At 37.8% G+C, this 23,547-nt stretch overlaps 1 protein-coding gene across 1 annotated transcript in view; it reads left to right on the top strand.

The window, feature by feature from the left end:
* Positions 1 to 23,547, top strand: part of plch2a (phospholipase C, eta 2a) — a 144,358-nt gene that overhangs the window by 86,343 nt on the left and 34,468 nt on the right. The window contains exons 3-7 of the mRNA XM_084086344.1: positions 4,683 to 4,829; positions 15,049 to 15,292; positions 15,898 to 16,027; positions 19,500 to 19,670; positions 22,275 to 22,368. Of these exons, the coding sequence (XP_083942470.1) occupies positions 4,683 to 4,829; positions 15,049 to 15,292; positions 15,898 to 16,027; positions 19,500 to 19,670; positions 22,275 to 22,368 (786 nt within the window). The remainder of the gene's footprint in view (positions 1 to 4,682; positions 4,830 to 15,048; positions 15,293 to 15,897; positions 16,028 to 19,499; positions 19,671 to 22,274; positions 22,369 to 23,547) is intronic.

Raw genomic sequence — 23,547 nt, forward strand, 5'->3', positions numbered from 1 at the left:
TGTTTCAGTTTAATGAATCTTGACCACTTGTCTATTCATGACCTATTTCCTGTATTTGGCACAAGTGTTCAAGTGGGCGTGAAGACTGCAAGTGTGTTTAGAACTTTTCATTACACACTAACAACATAGTGTTGTAAAACTGTAAGTAATGTTGTTACAGAGCTTTATTTACACATTTTGATTTTCAATGCACTTTAAAATAAACTTCTAAATGTCTGTTCAGTGGTCTCAGACAACAAGATGTGTGATGCTTCTAATTAAGTGATAAAAAGCAGAATATTACAAAATATAGTGTTCAACATGGTGGTTTGGTGGAATAGTGTACATACTTACAAATACAAATACATACTCATATCTGCACCAATAAAACACTTTATGTTTTACTACCAAATTACATGTAATATCTAATTAATTTAACTTAAAATTTTCCTCAGAATCTTACCATTTTGGAGCAAATGAATTGAATTATGGTATACGTTTAGCTTCAAATACTGATTTGAAGGATTTTGTGTCCATTAAGGGCCTTGAACTTTTAACCTTTTTAATGCACACACTCTCAAGTGGCCAAATACCACAAGTGTTGGTATTAGGACACCCCCTTACTAATGCATCTGTGGGTGTACAATACATAGAAAAGGTTGGTAAATGGATCTAGCTCATAGAGTGACATCAAAACAAAAGCATCATGTCCATTTATTCACATTCACATTTTAATTTAATTTCTTTTAAAAAAAGAAGAAGGTTTTCATCTAAAATGCTGTGTCTGAAATCCTCCATTCAAGTCTAAATTTGATTAGTTTGATTGAATCTCACATTCCACAGATCACTGACAGTTCTGCTATCTTCCCACCCTCATGTTGTTCAAAAGTTGCATGAACAAAAAAGTGATAAACTGTAAAAACTGCAATTTTTCATTTAATTAAAATGTTGATCACTGACTGTCAAGATCAGTAGTTTTTTTCCCCCCTTTATTACGAAATATGAAATGCAATATGCCATATATTAGACTGGAATTTGAACCAGTGTACCCTTGTAAAAAGTTCTATCACGAAATGTTACAAGTTTTAATATGCATAATGGCCATGGTCATATATTATCCTGTTAACTGTCAGTATCCCTGTTGTAGGTAACTTGGCACACTTTTTATCACATATTTTAGCATCATTCGAAAGCAGAAAAAAAGGGTTTTAATTTTAATGATATCATTAAAATGATTTTTTTTTTCATTTTTGTGATATCAACTTTAAATTTGGAAAACAACTTGGTTAGTAATATAGCTTTGATTTTCAAGCAATTAAGTCCAACTTAATTTGTAAAATATTTATTTTTTATAGAATGTAAAATGTTTAGTTCAGTACATTTGCTTTACAGTAAAGTTAAACAAATAAAATAAAATAAAAATTATATTTAATTTTTTTGAAGCTGCTTTCACTTCTGCAATAATCTGCAGATTTTTTTTCTTTTAAAAGTGACCAACATTAGATGTGTATTCCAAAGCATTCATAAATTACAACCAACAGTATGTATTTACAAAAATAAAATAAAAAATAGCAATTGAATGTCATTGCTGTCATAAAATATTAGTTGTTTACTTGCTCTCCAAAATTCTTTCCCGGTTGTTTACCACACACCAGTGTGACATTTGGCTTCATCAACGCAGTGAGACGTCAAGAAGGCTGATTTCTTTTGTGTGGCATGATGGAAAGGCACCTGTTTGTACAAGGAGTGACATATGGGCAATCCCTTTAAGCTTTAATTCCCTGATGGATGGTGCTTGAGAGGTTTACCTTACTTTTCTCTGGCACACATCCTGCAGACGGGCCACTTTGACCTACTATGTGGCAGAATTAGAGGCTCAACTCTGATAAATGGGCTTACAATAGCACCAATCAGTGCATCTTCTTTTGACATTTTGTTGCCAACAATTTTCTTGAGCCAACTAGAGTATATGAGTATTCAAGCTGGTCAATTAGCAGCATGGCTAGTCTATTTACCTAAATTTCCATTCAGGTTCCTCAAACGTTTCAACCATGAACCTGGTTTCCATAGCAACCATTTCAGACCCACTAGATGAGTGTTTTTGATGAGGTACCACATGGGAAACGCTTGCATTAGACTGCTTTTGCACAACATGGGATACATTCACCAAAGCACTCTTCTCTTTTTTTTTTTTTTGGTGTCTACTGTTCTAACAATCAAAAAGCAGTTTGGCTTAACCCCTATTGATTCTGAACGTCCTGCTGTGTGTTCAGCAATAGAGATCGGATCAATTTAAAAGACCACAGCTCCTGCGGGCATATTAAGAGAGAAAAAAAACTGCTGGCTGAATTTACTGTGCATTGAGCTGGCATTATCTCACAGAACTTTTGTTAAACCAGGCTACATTCTATTCAAAGGTTTCTCTGGCAAATCAGCCACAAAGATTGCCAACAGTTCTTTGTGTAACCTTTGAATCAAGAACCATTTTCCACTGCTCTTGAGTTGCAGTTTAGTTCCTTGGTGAAAATAACAAGCTCTTGATTTTACTTTACATTTCTTCAAATCAGCATATTATTTTTTTGGGTGGTTTAAACTCCATTTTGACTCTATTTACATTCTTAATGCACATGCCTGGTCTTATTGTAAATGATTAATCAGTGCTCGTTATTACAAAGAAAAAAAATTCTTTGTCTTAACTGGTTAAAAACCCCTGAAAAAAGAGGCTAAAAAACCCATTCCAAAAATTCTATTTAGGCATCCTTTGAGGCTTCCATTTTGTGATGTTGCCTTTCAAAATTTTGCCTATAGTAATAATTCAGTGCAGTTTAACATTAAAGCCGATGACAACAGGCTTGCATTCAGGTCCATTCTGGTATGGAACAGCCACCTTTTATAATCCAGTATTTCCCAATAGATGAAGTCAAACTCCTACATTTTTGCTTCATTAATATCTTGTTTCACTCAGAGATATGTCACATTACAAAGGGAAAATCCATCCATCCATGTTCGAAAAGGCTTGCTTTATTTACGGTCACAGGGATGCTGGATCCTGGATGAAGGGCCAGTCTATCGCAGGAATGCAATTTCATGTTAACCACAAAGAGATAGCCACTTAAAAATGTATTTTCTGTCATCATTTACTCACCCTCATGTTGTTCCAAATGCACATGCATTTCTCTCTCCTTTGAAAGAGGTGAACCTTTATATAGTTGGTTTTCTACAGAGTTAGATATCTCCTATGAGATCAGTCTGTAAAACATTTCTGGTTCTAATTGGAACTACAAATGGTGGATTTTTAGTAGTTATCATACTGATGATACTGGAACTCTATGAGTAACTAGGATCAACGCTTAGCCTTAGACAAGGTACTTTAGTCATGCAATCAGTGTACAGTCATTCTGAATAACACATAAGCGTATACACCAATCACTCAAACCTGGATTTAGCGATCTGCTCAAATCTTCTTATATTACATCCTGTCTGTCGATGCTCCCTGCGTAATTATCAAATAAAGAGCCACCTCAGATGAGCTCTGCCAATATTAATACCACATTAATACTAAGAGATGGAAACATAGAGTAATGGCACACTATTGTGAACACTTCACTGATTATTATATAATAGTCTCTCAGCTCATCTGCTGTTTATGTAACAGCGGTCTGTTCTCTGAAGAAACTTCTTTATAAAAGCCAGATCTGTGTTGTCTTAAGTGTTACTTCACACTCTTTCTGTTCATAAGTGCATGAATAATGAAAAACAAAAAGCTTGCAGTCATCTCTGTTCCTGAAGGCAATTTGGTGGAGTAAAGTCTGCGGGGATTTTGTTCTTGTTAGTTTTTTCCTTGCACTGCTGTGACACTTTAAGTGCCATGGTTATACTATGTTTCTGGATATGTAGCACAGTGATGCAATGTAAATGTCAAAGTAAAAAGAACGGTAAATTGGGAATGTTGTTTAAATGTTGTAACATTGCTTGGTTATTTCAATAAATTCCATTTTCATGGCAGCTTTCATCACAGTGTTAAAACATTAGTCCTAACATTAGGTTTAAACATTTCACAACTGTGTGTCAATTGCGAAATGAGCCATCTGGAGAAAATTTAAGAGTGAAAGAATGTGGGTTATTTAGAATGCATGATTGTTTCCAACAAGCAGTTGCTTTCACAAGTGCAGTATATGAACCGAAATTGTCAATCTTGCCGAACAATTGTTGTATTGTGAAGGAAGATGGATGTTTGAAATTGAATTTGGATTTTGATCAGGTACATAAAGGTCACAGTATTGATTGCTGGCCGTTTCAGGAGCATGTCAGATATTTTGATGGATTGTTAGTCCTCTGGGTAACGGACACATACACAGGAAAAATGCTGAAAAATGCTTGGGTGGGTTTTACCAATAATATCATGAGTAGCAGACAACTTAACCTCTGCCATTTGAAATGATAAAAAATATCATTGGTGTATGTTCGCTCTCATACACCACAAATATTAGAACATTATCATGTTTTATTTATAGTTTTGGGTGGAAAGGGAGTGCAATATCCAGCAATCTAATGTTTTATTATTATTATTGTTTCGTTCATTCATCTGTTTATGAATTGATTTTCTATTACTATTTTTTCATTGTATTTCTGTATGAAAAAAGTAGACAGTACTGTACAGTAGAAATGCCTGAAATCATCCCTGTCTCTTGTGTCTCTGTTAGTGGAGAAATGCATGAGCTCCATGCAGACGGGCACTCAGATGGTGAAACTGCGTGGAGGATCCAAAGGCCTGGTGCGCTTTTTCTACTTGGATGAACACAAGTCCTGCATCCGCTGGCGACCGTCTAGGAAGAACGAGAAAGCCAAAAGTAAGTCTCATTCTTATTGCTGAGGTTATGCCTCAACTCTCAGTGTACTGTTTTTATTAGCCCTCTCTATTACTGACCACAATGAAAATCTCTTGTTGATATATGAAAAAAGACTTGTTGATATATTTTAGGCAAGTATCAATCTTATCTCAGATGTTGTCTCTGAAGAATAGGGCTATCAAACTAATGTTGCAACACTAAGATAATGGAGATCTCAGTCATATCTCACTTATCAAGTATCAAGTATTCAAATATCAGCTTTAAATTTGATGAGAACAGCTTGAGTTCATATTGAGATCTGAGAACTATTGAGCACTGTTGACTGCAGAATTTGCTATCAGGTAAATCTTAGCATAGTTTGAGACATTGTTTGAGATGTCCTCTCAAACTCTTGAGGAGACACATGATAGATTACTCTTTTCTTAACAAAAATTAGAAGCGGGATACTTAAGAAAGAAGAGAAACTAATCAGACACTACATTGATTTCATTCATTTTTCTTTCTTATTAGGATCATTCAATAATGAATACTTCTATCTATTACAGATGTAATTTGATTGCTTTAACTGTCATGCATATGACTAGAATAGATTAGCGTGTCTGTGTCTTGACCTGCCTCTCTTGCCTTACTATTTCCTGGGGATGTCCTCAATCATGAGTTATTGACATTACGCCTCACAGGGGATGGTTACTTCAGTAGCACAGCCGATGATTCATGTCTAAATGACAGCGCTCATTGTGTCTCACGAGGGGGGATAAAGTTCAGAGTCCCGACATTCCACCGCAGGATGGGGAATTAATCAGCTTCTTAAGTTGAGTCAATTATTCATCAGTCTTAACCGGAAAGATTTCAGTATGCACCAGTTGGTTCATTAAAAAAAAAAATTCATGTGAGATTCATTAGATAACTTTGAGTCTTTGAGCCTTTGAGTATATATACTGCAACAATAAGATCATCTGAGTTTTTACTACCACCTCAATCTGCATTATTTAGCAGCCTAGAGGTCTCCTAGTGGAAATCGCACACAGATGGTACTTTTCATGCTTTTTATACTCGTTTTGTATCTGCTATAGTATAGATAAAAACCTCTTATCTGTATACATAAAGTTTCACTTAAATTTTAAGTATTTAATCCACTATAAACCTATCCTTTTGAAAACAGTTATATAACAACATTAAAACAAAAATATGCTTACTGTCACATTATGTTCAGTTAGTTTCATTATCATGGACTTTTAGTTTGTTTTCAAGTTTTTCCGCTCCTCATTATTAGTTCATATGTGTCAGCTGTGTTCTATTAATCATCCTAATTTGTGTTTGCTACATAAGTTGGTCCCTCACACTGTCTGATCACCATTACCCTACGTGTGTGTTACCCTGCTTGTTTGCCTTCCTTGTGGATATTTATCATTAAACGTCATGTTGGAACTTGATTCTTCTGTCCTCCTGAACCCACACGTGACAGATGATCGGACCGCCCAAAAAGGACGTACGGGCTAAGTTCGTCGTCCTGGCTCAGGAGAGCCATACCTTTTTCTCTTTTGTCAAGGATTTTCTTTGTTTGGCCATCATCAGCTGCCTGGACGACTAGACCCTAAAGACCCTATTCCGGATCGGGGCAACGTTCCACCAGCATATCGACCTCCCAGACACCACAGGGCTGGACTGGAGGGAGACCGCCATTCGGTGTCTGGAGAGCGTCACGTCCCAATTTGGAACCCAGCCAGACCCAAACACAAGAGCCCCCCACAGATCGAGCAAAACCACCCGCCGCAACGAATGAGCCAGAGCCCGAGGATAAGAGGCCAGAGCTTGCCATCGCCCCAGTAGTGGAGTGGCAAGCAAAAATTGGGTATGCACTATATGCGGCGCATTGGGGCGCAGCACCATGGGGGCGCCAAAGTGATGGTAAAAAATAAAATAAAATAAAAAGTAATTTTTTTTTTTGCTATTTCCTATATGTAGCTGCTATTGTGCATTTCTAATATCGCAAGCGGGCGGGGGCGCCGTGATTGCTGAGCAAGCAGGTACAAGTAGTGAGTTGTCGTTGAAAAAGATGGATAAAGCAAAAAAGCTGTCGGGGGCTAAAACAGAAAAAGAAAGAGGGAAAAGGAGATGGCATGTCAATGGATGCGACAGCAGCTAAATAAGTGGATGGTGAAAGGCAACATTTAGTATTTAAAGTGTGACGTGTGCTTGGAGGCTTGCAAATATTCATGTTAACAGACTAGCTATAACCAGTTAGATGGTAACTTTAAATAACCATTAAATCAAAATAAAATTTTACTCTTATCTGTGAAATAAGCATGTGACCCGTTTCAACTCCACCACTCAAAGAATTGGAATCGAGAATCGATAAGAACCGGAATCAAAAGGAAGAATCTCAATTGGAATCAGAATTGTTTCAATCAAAACGATGCCCAACCCTAATTGTTACATAAACTACATTATAGTTAAAGCTACACTGTGTAATTTTTGTGCAAGTTGATTCTTAGCAAAAAAACACTCTTTATTTATTTATAGAGCACTATTCCAACAACAATAAGTTGTACCAAAGTGCTGTACAAGCAATTCTAAAATAAAATAAAAATAAAATAAGACACAATAAAACAACACCACAATAAAATCCACATAGTAAAACATAAATGCACAAGAGCTCAACCCTCTACACCTAAAGAGGACATATGAGATAAGTGAATTTTCAAAAGGCTTTTAAAAGAGCCTAAAGTTGGAGCAGACCTAATATAAAGTGGTAACATATTCCATAGCTTAGGGGCAACTACAGCAAAGGCCCTATCACCCCGTTGCTTGTATTTTGTGCGTGGTACAGACAGCAAAATCCCTTTCTCTGCAGATCTTAAAGCTCTAGGAGGGCTTATGGACCTCAAGAAGTTCGGAAAGATATGATGGCGCTAGTCCATTTAAGCTCTTATAGGCATAGACTAGCATTTTAAAATCAACTCTATCTCGAATGGTCAACCAGCCCAGGGAGGCCAAAACAGGAGAGATATGATCATATTTACGGGTCCCTGTCAAAAGTCTGACTGCAGCATTTTGTACCGCTTGCAGCCGACGTAAAGATGCTTGGGAGACACCAATGTATAATGAATTACAATAATCAAGTCTTGAAAACACAAAAGCATGGATCAACATCTCTAAATCTTTTTTGGTTAAAAAAGGCTTCACCTTTGCCACGAGTCTTAAATGAAAGAAAGCAGATTTCACCACTGAGTTTATCTGTTTTTCAAACTTTAAGGAGGAATCCAACATTACCCCAAGATCTTTTACCACTGGTGTACAATAGGGGTATAGTTCTCCTAAAATAGGAAGATCACTCAAGACCTCCAAACCAGACAAGCTCAGTTTTGCTTTCATTTAAGTGTAAAAAATTATTTGACAGCCAAGTTTTTACCTCCTGTAAGCAGACTTTAAAGGAACACTCCACCGTTTTTTGAAATAGGGCTTATTCTTATTCTTTCATACATTTAGATAGGTGGGTAAATGCATTTTTGTCTCAGTGCATGCATTGTTTTAGTTTGACAGGGTCGGCGCTAGCTTAGCTTAGCACAATGAATGGAATCCTTTGTTGCCAGCTAGCATGTCCTGAGTAAAAGTGATAAAAAAATTTTAAAAAACCCCACGTAATTACTTCTTGTGGCCTGCGTATTCACAACGAGTACAAATAGCGATGCAGATTAACACTAGGCGATTTCTTAGGCAGATATTGACTTGGGACTATATTATGGGGAAGCACAGGCGAAGCACGGCTACTTAGGCGAAGCACTGCTACTTGGGCGCAGACATATCACGCAACACATGAAATCCCACGACTTCTGTCAACATACCGGTGTGCAAGGAGTCAAAACACAGAAGAACAACACGCGTGATCTGCACAGAGTGTCTTCGCTTTTGGATTGTTTTTTTTGAGAAGTTACAGCTACAGTTACAGCAAACATGGTAATTATCTGCGTAGCAAAAGGTTGTGAGAACAAGCAAAGGACATACACGAATGTAATGTTTCACAGAATTCCATCGAATGTGGAACTGAGAAATAAATGGCTAGCTGCTCTGGAGATCTGTACTTCAACGCCTCTTTACAAAATCAAACAGTATCGTGTTTGCAAAGAGCATTTTGCACCGGAGGACTAAGTTACTTTGAAAAAATGGAATATGGGCCCAGAAAGACGGTACTACGTCTGAAACATACGGCTGTCCCCATCCCATCTATTTTCAAAGCACAGGCAGAACAAAGTGCACATGTAAGTTGTCTTTTATTACTCTTATGTTAATCTGTGTCTTTATTCGGTTGTAAGATAGATGCTGAGAAGCTGTATATAGACTACGGTTCAAATAACGTTAGCCTCCTCTAGTATAACCTCATGTTGAATTCAACCTGTTTAGCATGAACAACCAAACTAAAATAAAAATCGCTGTTATCGTTACCTGTAAAATGAAATGACTGAGGGCTAAGTTAGCTATATTTCTCTCACCGAGTTAGGCTCAGGAGTTTTAGTATAACTACTATGAGGAGAAGGCTACAAGCAGTTTACTATACATGTGTCATGTTTAAAATAATCACTTACTCTGTGGACAGCTGTCCATTTGGTCCATTCGGCGTGGGGCGTTTTTTCCAGTTCACTTTATCACACCGGAAAAAAAAATCAAGTACTGCCGGATGGATCAGCACCGTGAAATCCTCGGTAGCTGTGACACAACTGCGGGCACGCTCATCTTGATCTGACACGTTGAGCCTGGTTATCGATGGCAGTAACTTGTCCCACTCGCCACAGCACAGACACTCTATTTCAGTCGGCATATTCCCCCACATTCACACCACCAGTTCGTGTTGGCTCTCATCCTCACGTCCTTGGGCTGTTGAGCGATCGCAACCTCCGCCTGTCGTTCTGTTTCCACTCATTTTCTGTAAACTCTTGTATATAGGTATGGTTCTGGCTCACACAAAATCAGCCATGTTCATCGCCATTCATGTACTGTAGGGAAAATAGCCAGGCAGCTACTATTCACACTGGTATGTTGACGGAAGTCGTGGGATTTCATGTGTTGCGTGATATGTCTGCGCCCAAGTAGCTGTGCTTCGCCTAAGTAGCCGTGCTTCGCCTGTGCTTCCCCATAATATAGTCCCAAGTCAATATCTGCCTAAGAAATCACATAGTGTTAATCTGCATCGCTATTTGTACTCGTTGTGAATACGCAGGCCACAAGAAGTAATTACGTGGGGGTTTTTTTATTTGTTTTTTTTATCACTTTTACTCAGGACATGCTAGCTGGCAACAAAGGATTCCATTCATTGTGCTAAGCTAAGCTAGCGCCGACCCTGTCAAACTAAAACAATGCATGCACTGAGACAAAAATGCATTTACCCACCTATCTAAATGTATGAAAGAATGTGAATAAGCCCTATTTCAAAAAACGGTGGAGTGTTCCTTTAAGTGAATCCAATGATGATTTAAGGTTTTTACTCATAGGCAAATAAATTTCCGTATCATCTGCAAAAAAGTGAAAGGAAATACCATACTTGTGAAAAATAGACCCTAGTGGTAGCATGTATAGGGCAAATAACATTGGCGCAAGAATGGATCCCTGCGGAACACCACAGTCCAATGAAGTAGATGACGAAAAGGTATGTCCTAGATTAACTGAAAACCTTCTGTTTGTCAGAAAAGACCTAAACCATTTTAATGCATTTTAATACCATGGATGCCTACCACATTCTCAAGACGCGAAATTAAGACCCCATGGTCTATAGTATCAAAGGCTGAAGTAAGATCTAATAGCAACAGAACAACAGAATGGCCAGAATCCCTAAATAAAAAAATATCATTTCAGATTCTGTATTATGCTTGGTTTTAAAGCCTGATTGAAACATTTCAAGTGCCACATTTTGGTCCAAAAAACTCTGCATTTGATTAAAAACAGATTTTTCCAGAACTTTTGCTAAAAATGGCAACTTAGAGATTGGACGAAAATTCGATAAATCCTCTTGTCCTAAATTTGGCTTTTTGAGAAGAGGCTGGACAACAGCATGTTTCAATGAAAAGGGCACCGTACCGGTAGACAAACTAGTATTTATAACAGAAAGAATACTAGGCCCAATAATATCAAATGTTTTTTTTAAAAGCCAAGAAGGAGTCCTATTGCCAGGACAGTTTGAGGGTTTCATCTGACCCACAATATCTGTCAATGTGGCAAGGGATAATGGTTCAAAGTATGTGAGGTAGTCAGAGCACAACGGGACGACCAGCGAATCTTGGTTGAGCTTAGCAGTGTCCGACCTAATAGTTTTAATCTTGTCACAGAATTTTTTTTGAAAATTTTCACAAAATTCAAAAGATTCCTCAATAAGACCACTCTTAGGGGAATTTATAACAGAATTAACAGTGTTAAATAAAAACTTGGGATTATGATGATTGTGAGCAATAGCATCAGACAAAAATTTCTTTTCATTAATGTGTAATTACTTCTACCAACTAATCAAGTATTCTCGTAAGCATAGAATCTGCCATTTAGAATACATATGAGCGAGTCGATCTTGAAAATACATTAGCCAAAGAGGGACATACCTGGAAATTCAAGCTTCGCCTTTCGCATTTTTACACTCAGTGGCACCGTGACGAATGCGAGGGGGAGATTACTCGCGACTGCCGGCAGATTTGAAATAATACGGGCTAGAAAGTAATATTCAGTTGGTAGTCATAAACAATTTCACCACTAGATGGGAGAAAATCCTACACAGTGTAGCTTTAACAGAGAGGGCTCTAAAGGATCTTTGTAGGTTTACTTTAGCATTTTAAGGCATTATGTTGCATTGGTTATAATGATAATGTTAATGTTTGTCAATTTGTAACTGTTTATTATTTGTTAACATTGTAAAAAAATGAATGAATCTGACCAGGGGTGTGAGCCCACGACACCAGGGATTGAGGGAACGGAATGTGAGGACTGGTTAATGGATTTTTATGGAGACTTGTCGGTTCCCCCCCTATCCCACCCTGTGCCTGAATCCTTTGTGGACCATGAGAATTTTCTGGACAATATTCTGCTTGTTTGTTCGGAAGAACCACTGTTTTTGGACTGGGAGCTTTTATTTTCATTAACCTGCATAGACTGTGTCATTGTGACAGTGGCTTTAGCAAGTCTCCTCTCTCCGTCACCACAATGCTCAGCCAGTCCTCCAGCCCCATCGCTACTAGATGTCTGCAGCCCTGCGCCGTCTCTGGGGATACCCTGCCAGGACGTCAAGCCTGTCCCAGAGGATCCTGCGGCTCCACCTCTCGCCTTCGACCTCTTCCCTCCATCTCGGCCTGTCAACCTGTCGGCTCCGCCCTGGCTCCTCCCACCTTCGGCTCCACCAGAGACCCTCAGCCTAGTGGCTCTTCCGGGTTCCCTCGTCCCACCGGCTCCCCCTTGGTCTATCATCACACTGCCTTCGCCACAGACTTTCGGGCCATCCACTACATGCCTCCCTCCCTCCCGCCCGTCGGGTACTCCTCTGTCCTTGGTCACACCGTCATCGCCCCAATACTTGGGTGCTCTGGCTCCACCTCCATCACTTGATTTGATGAATCAAACCGCTGATTCCGCGGAATTTGATTCTTCCTGAACCCACAAGTGACACTTATTATCTTTAAGCTATTTAGAGTATAATATTTTCCAGTATTTTGAATACTGGTTACACTCTTTTAAGGTGTCATTGTTACACTGTAATTATACATTTATGTACTGAGCAATATTAAAGGCACACTGTGGAGAAATTGTGTTTTTGTCAAACAGCGACCCCTAGAGTCGCTTCGGAATACTTGCACTGTCGTAAATACCACTCCACCCCCCCACCCCCCAACAGCGTCGTCTGATATCCCTCAGGACTACGTGATAAATACACCTCACAACACCTGAGTTCAGCTGGCAAGCTAGGCAATAAAACATAACGCAAAAAACACGTAAGAGAAACGAGTGTTTGTTAGCAAGTCTGTTAACAGCTCTGATAATCGAAAGCTAGCTAGACATATGTGGAAATTATTGGACTGGTCTAATTATCAGCAATGGATGAATGAACACCATGTAAAAAAATGACATACTACAAGCAAGCGCAACAACATACAACATAGAATGCAAACAAGTTCACAAATAAGAGATTTATTTACTGGCCACTTCATGCGTTTTCTCAGATCGGATTTCTGATTTATCAAAACGATTCCATTTACACCTGGTCACATAAATGTGTTTTTGCGAAATGGATTTAAATCCGATCTTCAATTCTCGCGCTATATGCAGATTTAATGGAGTGCACGTCACCGAAAACAACAGATATGAACTGCATTTTATTGATCATCAGCTAAAATTTCTGAATCAAAGCCCGCAATAAGAGAGAGCAGTAACAGCCCTGGTAAGATCATTTCATTTCTTTACTTTTAATGATGATGATTGTGTGTTAAGCGTCTGCGACTTACTTTCACTTTGATAGTTTGCACGTTGTCTTGATGAATATGCTCAGTTGCTCATCTGCGGTGATGCGTGTTCCAGTAACGTCGTCATATCTGGCTATTACATATAGACTATAACACGCTCTCACACGGTTTTCTTCTTTTTTTTTTGTTGCATTTTTGGGAGGAGTACAATTTACATATGTGGTTTCAACAACCAGATGCATTTACACTTGTCCAGTTTCGTCTGGAATGCATCTCAGACCTCCTCCTGAAGTGGTTTGAGCGATCGGATTCAAATCCGTCTCGAATGCGTTTCGGAGGGCATTTACACCTGGTCTTTTCACGATCAGATAGCTATCCAATCTGAGAAAACGCATGAAGTGGCCAGGTGTAAACAGCCCCCATGACAAAAACATACGCACGAAAATCGAAAACAAACGCTGGTTGGCCTCTCACGTCCAAATTTGAGGAAGTGGTGGGGAAAGTGACGTATGCCGTAAAGCAGTCGAATTTTGTAGTTCTTTTTGTGCTTGGGTTACTACCCGAACCCCGAAGTTACGCAGTGCCAGTAAAAGCGATACAGACCCCGTCAGGCTATGGCAGACGCGTCATTCAACCTATTGTAAGTCCATGTACCATCACAAGGGTCTTGGAAATATATTATGAAGGTTGAAAAGATACATAGTGTTCCTTTAAGTAACTACATGTGATTATTATAGGGTTAGGATTAGGGTTTGGTTTAGTTTGGTTTAGGGTTAGCTTATAGTTATAACTATAGTAACTACATGTAACATATGTAACAATGACACTTGTAAAATAAAGTGTTACCAACATACTTTTAAGATTTAAAGTACACAAGTTAAAAAAAAAAAACGTTTGATGAACAGCAGCATTTTAATATTTTGGTTTTTAAAATAAAACTACTGAAACACCAAAAATGTAGTCAACCGTGGATTACACAAGTTGACAAGTGTGGTTTTGTCTTGTAGCCAAATATACCAAAAGCTTTTGGCTACTTTTCTAAAAAGCTGTTTGACTCGTTGCTCCAACTTGCTGTTTCAAAATAAAATGTCAACACACGAAAGAAAATAATTTTTGTTCATTCATTCCATCTCTTTCTTGTAGCTTATCTTTCTTAACTGCACTTTCTTGTTGTTTATTTTTCTTTCTTTCTTAACTGCATTAACAATTTGTACTGTATAGTTCAGTTTAACACACATTAGTATCATTATACAAGAATATTTTAATGAAATTTACAGAAAGCCATGACTGACCAATCAGAATCAAGTAATAAACAGATATGTCGTGTTTTTTTCTCTAAAATCTCATCTTGAAACGTTACATTTCAAACATGGGTGTTTGAAAACAGGCATGTGTTGAATCAGATATCACTCCAGTAGTTGCTAGAATTGCTTTGTTTTTGGGTGGAGGAATGTGCTATTATAGCATGCTGTTCAGATATGGCTACTCTTGGCAGACATGATCTGGTTTAAATGAGCACAAATTGATGAATTAAGTGTTTCTAGATGTTGTACATTGGCATTGGAGAGTGTTTAATTTGAGGTAGCCATCTGCTCTTCTCATTTACATGATCTGTTCTTGAGGGATTTCATTACACACATTTGTAGCATTAGGATGTTGGTGCACGATGATGTTTCTTTGAGATTTTTGCAGCTTGAAGGAAAGTAGAATGTTAATGAACACCTCAGGATTATAGCATAAATGTCATCTCTTTCTTTAACTACTCAGTCCCTGTTGTCTTTTTCTCCTCCCAGTCCCAATCGACTCCATTCGGGAGGTGTGTGAGGGGAAGCAGTCTGAGATCTTCCAGCGGTATGCTGACGGTAGTTTTGATCCCAACTGCTGCTTCAGCATCTACTATGGCGAACACATGGCGTCCCTTGACCTGGTATCAGGTACAGGAGAAGAAGCTCGCACCTGGATCACTGGCCTTAAGTACCTTATGGCTGGCATCAGCGATGAAGACAGTCTGGCCAAACGACAACGCACTCGTGACCAATATCCTTTCTAAAGGAGTTTCAATGACAGAAACTCAATAAAGATGATGCTATCTACCTTACTATCAATCAGATTTTTAGTAGATTGGGAAACATGATCATGTTGGAACTGTCAGCAGAGTTAGATTCCCTGTTGAGGAAACTCCAAAACACAAGTTTCTCATAATTTAGTATTTCAAGCTATGCTTTTATAAAAGTAGTTCACTACCATCAACCTATCATTATGAAGACATAGTTACTGTCAAGCTATCAAAAAAAAAAGCAGTTAGCTAGAGTCAGACTACCTGAATCTTCAAAAACTTGTCTTCCTTATCTGGGAGACGTATAATGCAGTTCAGGATCAAATGAATCAGTGAAAAGTGACATTGCCTTTTTATCATGCTACTCTTTAAAAAAGAAAAGAAAGGTAGATTGTTACTGTACGTGAAAAGATACCCAGTTTTGAAAAAATCCGAGCTATTGTCATACTACTGGTTTAGACATTGTTTAGCAAACTCACAACATCAGCAGTTTAAATTCTTGTTATGAAACAGTGCTAAACATAATATTTTGTTGGTGGGGGTGCTTGCTATTCTATGTTCTCAGACCCTTAACTCTTCCCATTACATGGCTAAAGCAGACCTTCGCAGAGGCAGATAAGAATGGAGACGGTTGCCTCAGCATCAGTGAAGTCCTACAGCTCCTGCACAAGCTCAATGTCAACCTGCCCAGACAGAAAGTCAAACAGATGTTTAAGGTAAGCTGACCACCAGGCCATTACAATCAGAAAAATTGGCAGTGATTGATAAAGACTATAGCCACTTGCCAAATATTGCCAAATCAACTTTTAAAGGTACAACATCTGCAAAGTTACCACGGGCTGTTTTAAAACCAACTGACTACTTTCATCAAAGTGTCTTTACCTTTTACATGCTTGAACCGTCAATATATTTTATGGTTTTTGTTATACTTTTTACATAAAGACTAGTCACTTTCCCTTTCTGGTCAAAAACGCCCACTTAGACAGGAAAATGTCTGAAATGCCAGGAATCAAATCAAATCATCAAATCAACTTTTATTAATATAGCACAACAAAGGCAACAGTAGCTGGCCATTGTGCTGTACAACAGGATAAATATCTAAAAAACAAGAAAGACTATAACAAAATTATAAAGGGAGTTTACATCAAAAACACCAATCAGAAAATTCAAGGTTTTTAACTTAGATTTAAGATCAGACTCTGTGGCTACTAGTCTTAGATCTTCCAAAATTTTGGAGCAACAATAGAAAAAGCACGGTCACCCCTCGTCTTAAGTCTAGATCTAATCGCTTACCATATTTGGAATGTATACACATGAGACAGTCCTGTATTATCATTGGTCCCATTTATCTAGAATTATTCTAACTTGAATATGAAAATACAGATAATTGATCAGCACTGAAGATTTTTGCACAATGCATAATAAACAGTGTTTGACATATCGACATTCCTTTCTTTTCTTTTTTTTTTGCCACACCATGGCCTTCTTATGGTGTGTATTGTTCCCACTATGCTCCAAAGCATTTTTCCAGGCCGTCTGGATTATTGTGTGAATATGTGATCGACACCTCACATCAGCTGTTTGCAGGTCACTAAGCTTCACACTTCATCAGCATCCACCCCATCTGCTGTAAATGGACACAGATGGCCTTTAGTGTAAGACACAGTAAACCACAGGGGGGCAATCTGGCCCTGCTATCCAACAACAGAGTGTGATGTCACCTTAAGTCTTTGGCCCCGATTTCTCTGGCTTAACCTCATAAACAACCTGTGTGATTCTCTGTGTGCTGGAATCTTCTGTTTGTTTATTAATTGTGTATAAAACTGAAATGAAATATGTTTGAAATAATTTATATTAGAGAAAAATATATCATTTTTAAAATTCGTTTTAGTTTTGTAGTTTTTTTTATTTTATATAATTCATTTTGTAGTTTTTTAAATGCACTATATATCGCTCAAAAGTAAAAAGCCATTAAGATTTTTTTGAAAGAATATGATACTTGTATTCAGCAAGGTTACATTAAATTGATCAAATGTGACAATAAAAAAAAGTAAAATATTATTTAAAAAAATCTACAAATTTCAAATAAATGCTGTGATTTTGAACTTTCTATTCATCAAAGAATCCTGAAAGGACAATGTGTCACGGTTTTTATATATTAAGCAGTATGACCGTTTTTAAATGTGATAATAATTACTACTAATAATTATTCAAATAAAATAAAATAATTGCTTGAGCACCAAATTAGCATATTAATCAAGTGACACTGAAGATTCAGATTTGCCACCACAGGAATAAATTACATTTTAAAATATATTAAAATAGAAAACAGTTATTTTAAATTGAGATAATATTTCACAATTTGACTTCGACATGTAATCTGCACCGATTGTTTTATTGATGTAAATTATACCTCAATTTATGTTGCTTGTTGTGAAGAGGTGTATGTCTTTTTTCAAAAAATTGGACTGGCCTGCCCAATAAAAATCTAGAAACATCTAGAGAACAGATTATCATAGACATGGGTGGGCTTTTTGACAGTAAGTAACCTTGCAATCACTCAGAATACATTAACAGCCGTATGGCAATACCCTGACTTTTTTAGATTTTTTTTAAATGTAATCATTTAATTATAAGTATATTTATTGTATATAAAGTTCCATTTTTAATTATGTAATGTATTTATTTGTAAGGTCCATAATTTAGATACCTCAGTCCTGTACTCAGAGGAAGTGATGCCATCTCCTCGGAGGGAGCAGTGTGAATGCGACTCTTCTCGGCATCTTCAGTGTTTGTGACCTGTTTTCACGATTCTCACCATAAAGCACCAATTCTCGGGCGCTTAGCTCAGGGTTTATTACATCCTCCACGCCTCGGCTCACCGCAAGCCTTTGTGTGTGTGTGTTTGACTCAGCAGCTCTCCGGATCAGCGCTGGCGTCTGAGTCTGGGATTCAGTGAGCTGAGAAAACGTTTCTGGGCTCTTATGGGCTGAGAGCTGTAGGAGAGATGTGGAGTCGCTGTTTTTTTTAGGGGTTTGACTTCTCAGCAAGGCAGGGGTTTAATTGTGATAGTGGGTTGCTGTTATTGAATGATCCATTTCTCCAGTTGATTGAAGAGCTGCTGGTTTATCCTCCATCAGCCAATGATCAGTGACTGAAGTCATGCTTTAGGAAGCAAATACCCACAACTGTTCCTTACTCTATTTTCACTCAAGAAATGGCACACAAACTAAAATGGTTCAAAACAGTTCATAAACCTTTGGATTAGAGGCATATTTGTGGTATTTTCTGTAAGAGGATCTCTGGATGTAGAAAGTGATGAGCAGTTTATTTGCATGAAATATCTTTAAAAAAAAATGAAAGCCTGACCGTAATCTTTTCAGATATGAGGAGGCTAACTGTAAAATGTTTAATAAAAAATTCAGGCTAATATGCCATATGAATTTCTGTAACAAAATTAGCAGTATGTAAAAAGTCATCCAAAAAGAATTGTACACTTATTACAGAAACAGAACAGTTATTACAGTTACAATCCCCTGGAGCAACCAGGGTTTAAATGAATAGTTTAATAATTTTCCCCCATTATTTACCTAATGTGACTCTTTCATTTGTGGAACACAAAAGAAGTTGATTGGCAAAATGTTCACATTGCTCTTTGCAATATAATGAGAGTAAATCAATATGCTCACGGTCAAACTACAAAAATTACAAAAAGGCATAACCTGTACACTACATTCCAAGTCTTCGCCATAGCTTTATGTGAGAAACAAAAATCATTTTAGTCGTTATTTACTAAATATTCCCCTCCCCCACAGTAACGAGGCACGCAAGAACCTCGCTGTTTGGCATCATTAACATGAAAAATGGAATCTTGATATTTGAATATATGCAATGCAAGTAAGGTAAATTCTAATCCTTTTCTCCCACAAAAAGCCTCATAGCGTATGACTTCAAAAGATTTGGAATACCACGCATGAGTCATATAGGCTAATTTTATGGTTCCTTCATGGTGGTTTTCCCTGTTTTTCTTAACTTGACAGCCCCTGGACACTATATGCTTTTGTTGTATGGAACAGAGCAGCATGAAGATTATTTTAAACATCTTCTTTTACAATGTTACTTACATGGCAAACAGTTTGATTCACCTTGATGTTCTTTCACTCCAAATTTCTCCATCTCTGATTTTAGGAGGCAGACACTGATGACAACCAAGGCACTTTGGGTTTTGAGGAGTTCTGCTCTTTCTATAAGATGATGTCAACACGGCGCGATCTCTACCTGCTGATGCTCACCTACAGCAACCATAAAGACCACCTGGATACAGATGACCTCAAACGCTTCCTTGAGACTGAACAAAAGGTGAGGCGTGGTTGGCAGGTAAAATCCACTAGTAAGATAAAAATACAAAAAAAATGCTGCAGGTACTGTGAAGCATCAGTCATGCATGTTGTTTTCACGTCTTTTTAACTCAGGCACATAATTTGATAAGCTCACTGAAAATACAATGTGACCTTTCCATGCTAATGTGACCGTTTATAGGCTTTTTCTCAACATTTTGGAAAGACTGTCCTCACACACCCTCAAATCCTTCTCTTTTATATGTCTTAAAGAACAGCACAGAAGTCAATGAAGCTTTGCTAAGAGAGGCAGCTTAAGATTTATTTGAATTTTTATTAGTGGCCTGAAACACTACTTAACACATTAACAGTACATTAACACTACTTAGTACATTAACAGGTTATTCACACTGAAAAATAAAATGTACATTTGCAGTGGTTATGAAATTCTCTGAATTTCAAAAATGAGTGACCTTGTTTAAACATAAATATTTAAATTTGAGTCCTCTTTTTGGAATAAGTATGGACCGTCTGCAAATGATGGGCATCTACATGCTGTCAAATGATGAATCAATTGATTATAAAATTTAAATTCTAAAAATATAAAACACTGATTAAGGTTAATGAAGAAAGTGTTGCGTTACCAACCGTGCATTATGTGTGACTTTGAGAGACTACTTGGTATATTTGAACTTTTAAAAAAATTATCACTATATCTCCTTTTAAATTGAAGTTGTAAAGGTAATAATATGGTGTTAGGTAAATGCTAAACTGAACTGGGGTGCGTCTCCCATACAACAACATGCTTCACTACCATAGTATGATGCATCGTTGAAGACATCAACTAGCTAGTCTCGACTGTTTCCCGAAACCGTATCATCGCATATTGGTAGTTCAACCACGTTGGTTAATGATGTCACACAGGTGGTGGAGTAATAACTTCTAATGAATATGTTTGAGATCGAATCAATGCTAGATGTTTTGCTATAAGTTACGAACATGACATCTGAGGACTATTTCTAATTTTTCTCAGTTATTTTGCTTTATTTCCAGATTCAATCGTTCACATTTATGCATTTGGCAAAGCAACTTGCATTACATTTTAAGGTACACATTTACATTCTTATCAGTTCCTGCTTTCCCTGGGAATCAGACCCATGACCTTGGCGTTGCAAGCATCAACGCTCTACTGTTTGAGCTACAGGAAAGCCTAAATCATAGGCTCGTTCTTACGTACTAGAGCACATTCGCAGTGCAGTACTTTAAATTTCTTGACAAACTAAAAGACGTAAATTACATTTATATGTATTCTAAATAAAAGATACAGATTTTACAGAATGTCAGCTTGCTTATTTGGCTCAAGATATATTGGATTTATTGAGTCCACATGTCATGCAAACAAGAAACACTGCTTCTAACCACAGGTCGAGAGCTGTCGTTCCAACCACACAACTTTGCGATGCTGTTTGCGAATGTTCATTAGAACTATGATTTCGGGAGACACGACTTGTTGAACTATGCTGATAACGAATGAACTTGCGAAATGCACCCCAGAAATTGGGAAATGCACCCCAGAATGGTGACAGATAAAGAGATGATGGAAGTGTTATGCCTCAACTAGCCATTCACATTTTCCCATTTCATACATTTTTATAGAAACATTCAGGAAATTATTGTATGTTCACATGTCATAACATACAATTGATTGCATGTCATAACCGATTTGTGATTTAATTAGAATATTACATTCATCTCAAGTGAATTGATATGTTAACAACAATGAATGTTATTTAATTCTATTCTAATGTTCATTAACCTATGGAACCTCATTTGTAAAATCAACTCTAATGGTTTCATATTACTTCAACTAGCAAATCAAATATCCACATGATGTTTGATTCAAGTGGTGTTGATTCAAGTGGCGCCTTAAACATCAGAACGCTGATGTTTAAGGCGGTCATTAAAATCCAATTAAAAGTTTAAAAGCATTCATGTACAACATTATAAAGTACTAGCATGCAGTCAAATTGAAATTAAACATACACCATGAACTATATAGAATGAGGAAATTAGCATTTCAAGCAAATGGCATCACTCAGAGTGACCTTTTCTTCATGATAACACTCCACTCTCATTTGTCTCAAGTAGTTACCAGCAGGGGAAAAAGTGGCTCTTATCAAACAGCATTGTTGGTTTCTAAATGGACTGAGCAAAATAGAGCTGAGAATAAAGTAGACAAATCCCTTTAAGTTCCACTAGCAGCTAATCATCAACAACGATGTTGATGTACTGCGCAGTTTACTGCGATTCCGTATCCACAGCTGGCAGTATCCCTTCATCCTCCACTGTATTAGCTGGAGGAAATATCTAACACTGATTGGCGTGGATGGGAATCTCATTGACTAATCAGTCCATTTAAACACCAGCTGTCAGGCGTCACAATCGACTCCAGAGGGGAGATGGGCTAGCTGTGTGAGGATGGCTCCCTGTGGTGTTATTTATCACACATTTCATATGTAATATGAATAAAAATTGGCTGTAACTGTATTAAATGCATGCTTTTCACATTTGTAAGTGTTTAATCATTCACTTGTTCATCTTTCTTTACTGTTTGTTTGTGTTTCAGATGACCAGTGTCTCAAAAGAGCACTGCCTCGAAATTGTGTCCAAGTTTGAGCCTTGTCCTGAAAACCAGACACTGGGTGTCCTGGGGATTGACGGTACGGATGTTTTATTTCTAAAATTTAGTTGCTCAAATGTTAATTTTTAAGAGGTCAGGAGGTTTAAAGTGTGGTCACATTCCTTTCAATGGGAATCCACATTATGGACCATTTTTACAACCTGTAATGACACCTTTACTTTTAGTTGTGTATATTTTAATTTTTAAAATATTAATGTACATTTATGGCACATATATCTTGTGTTTTATTACTTGGGCATTAAATTACAGATTGACTGGTTAACGCTGCTCTAGAGAATTTCTAATACAACGGCTTGAGGGAGTGATGGCAAATGTGACATTTTTCTCTATTCTGACAAAATCTCTCTCTATATATTTTGGAAAGTCTTAGAACTCAAAAATTATATTTGTTGTAGTTTCCGTTTACTACTATAGAAATGTATCCAACTATAGCCCCTTTCACACAGAGATTCCGGAAAATACACGGATAAAGTGAGCCGGGATTTGACCCGGGTTCGTTTGATTTTGGTTCATTCACACTGCAAGTGATTTTCCGGAATGAGAGAGTGCGTTCACACACGACCCGTAAAAATCCCGTAAAGACACGTGACATCGATGTGACATCAGCAGTGTCTTAAGTTTGCTTATGAGCTGCGATTTCTCTCTCGAGAAACCACGCTTGTGCATTTTTTTCTCTGATTCGATCATAAACTTGCGCATTACCGTTTCACAGCTGGCGAACGATCCCGGCTTCAGCGTCATCACTACGACACGGCATTATTATGGCTTTTGTTCACACAGCGCGCATTCCGGGACTGAACACGGTAATGTTACTAGGTCCCCAACACGGCATCGATCCCGGCATCAATCCCGGGTCGAGTTTGCGTTCACACAGAAGGCGCTCTGGCAATTTGCCGGCAATTTCCCGGGTTCAAAGCGCTGTGTGAAAGGGGCTTATGATGACTTCTGCTTCTGAGAAACCTGGAAATGTAAAAAGTTTCCCATTTCACATCAGATTTAAGTCGGTCATGTGAACTTGGCATGTTTACCAACAGAAAGATGCTTGGTTTAAAAGTGACTTCTGTGTGAGCACTGCTTGATGCATCACTACACTATTGACAGTGGACAATGGACCTTTTCCCCCGCGAATTGTTGCTAATGTGTTTGCGTCTTTAAATGAGATTTCAGTTATGTGTCAAGTATAAACTGGATGTTGCTA

This window comes from Abramis brama, assembly GCF_963993115.1.
Source record: "Abramis brama genome assembly, chromosome: 16".
In the NCBI taxonomy this organism is placed as follows: Eukaryota; Metazoa; Chordata; class Actinopteri; order Cypriniformes; family Leuciscidae; genus Abramis; species Abramis brama.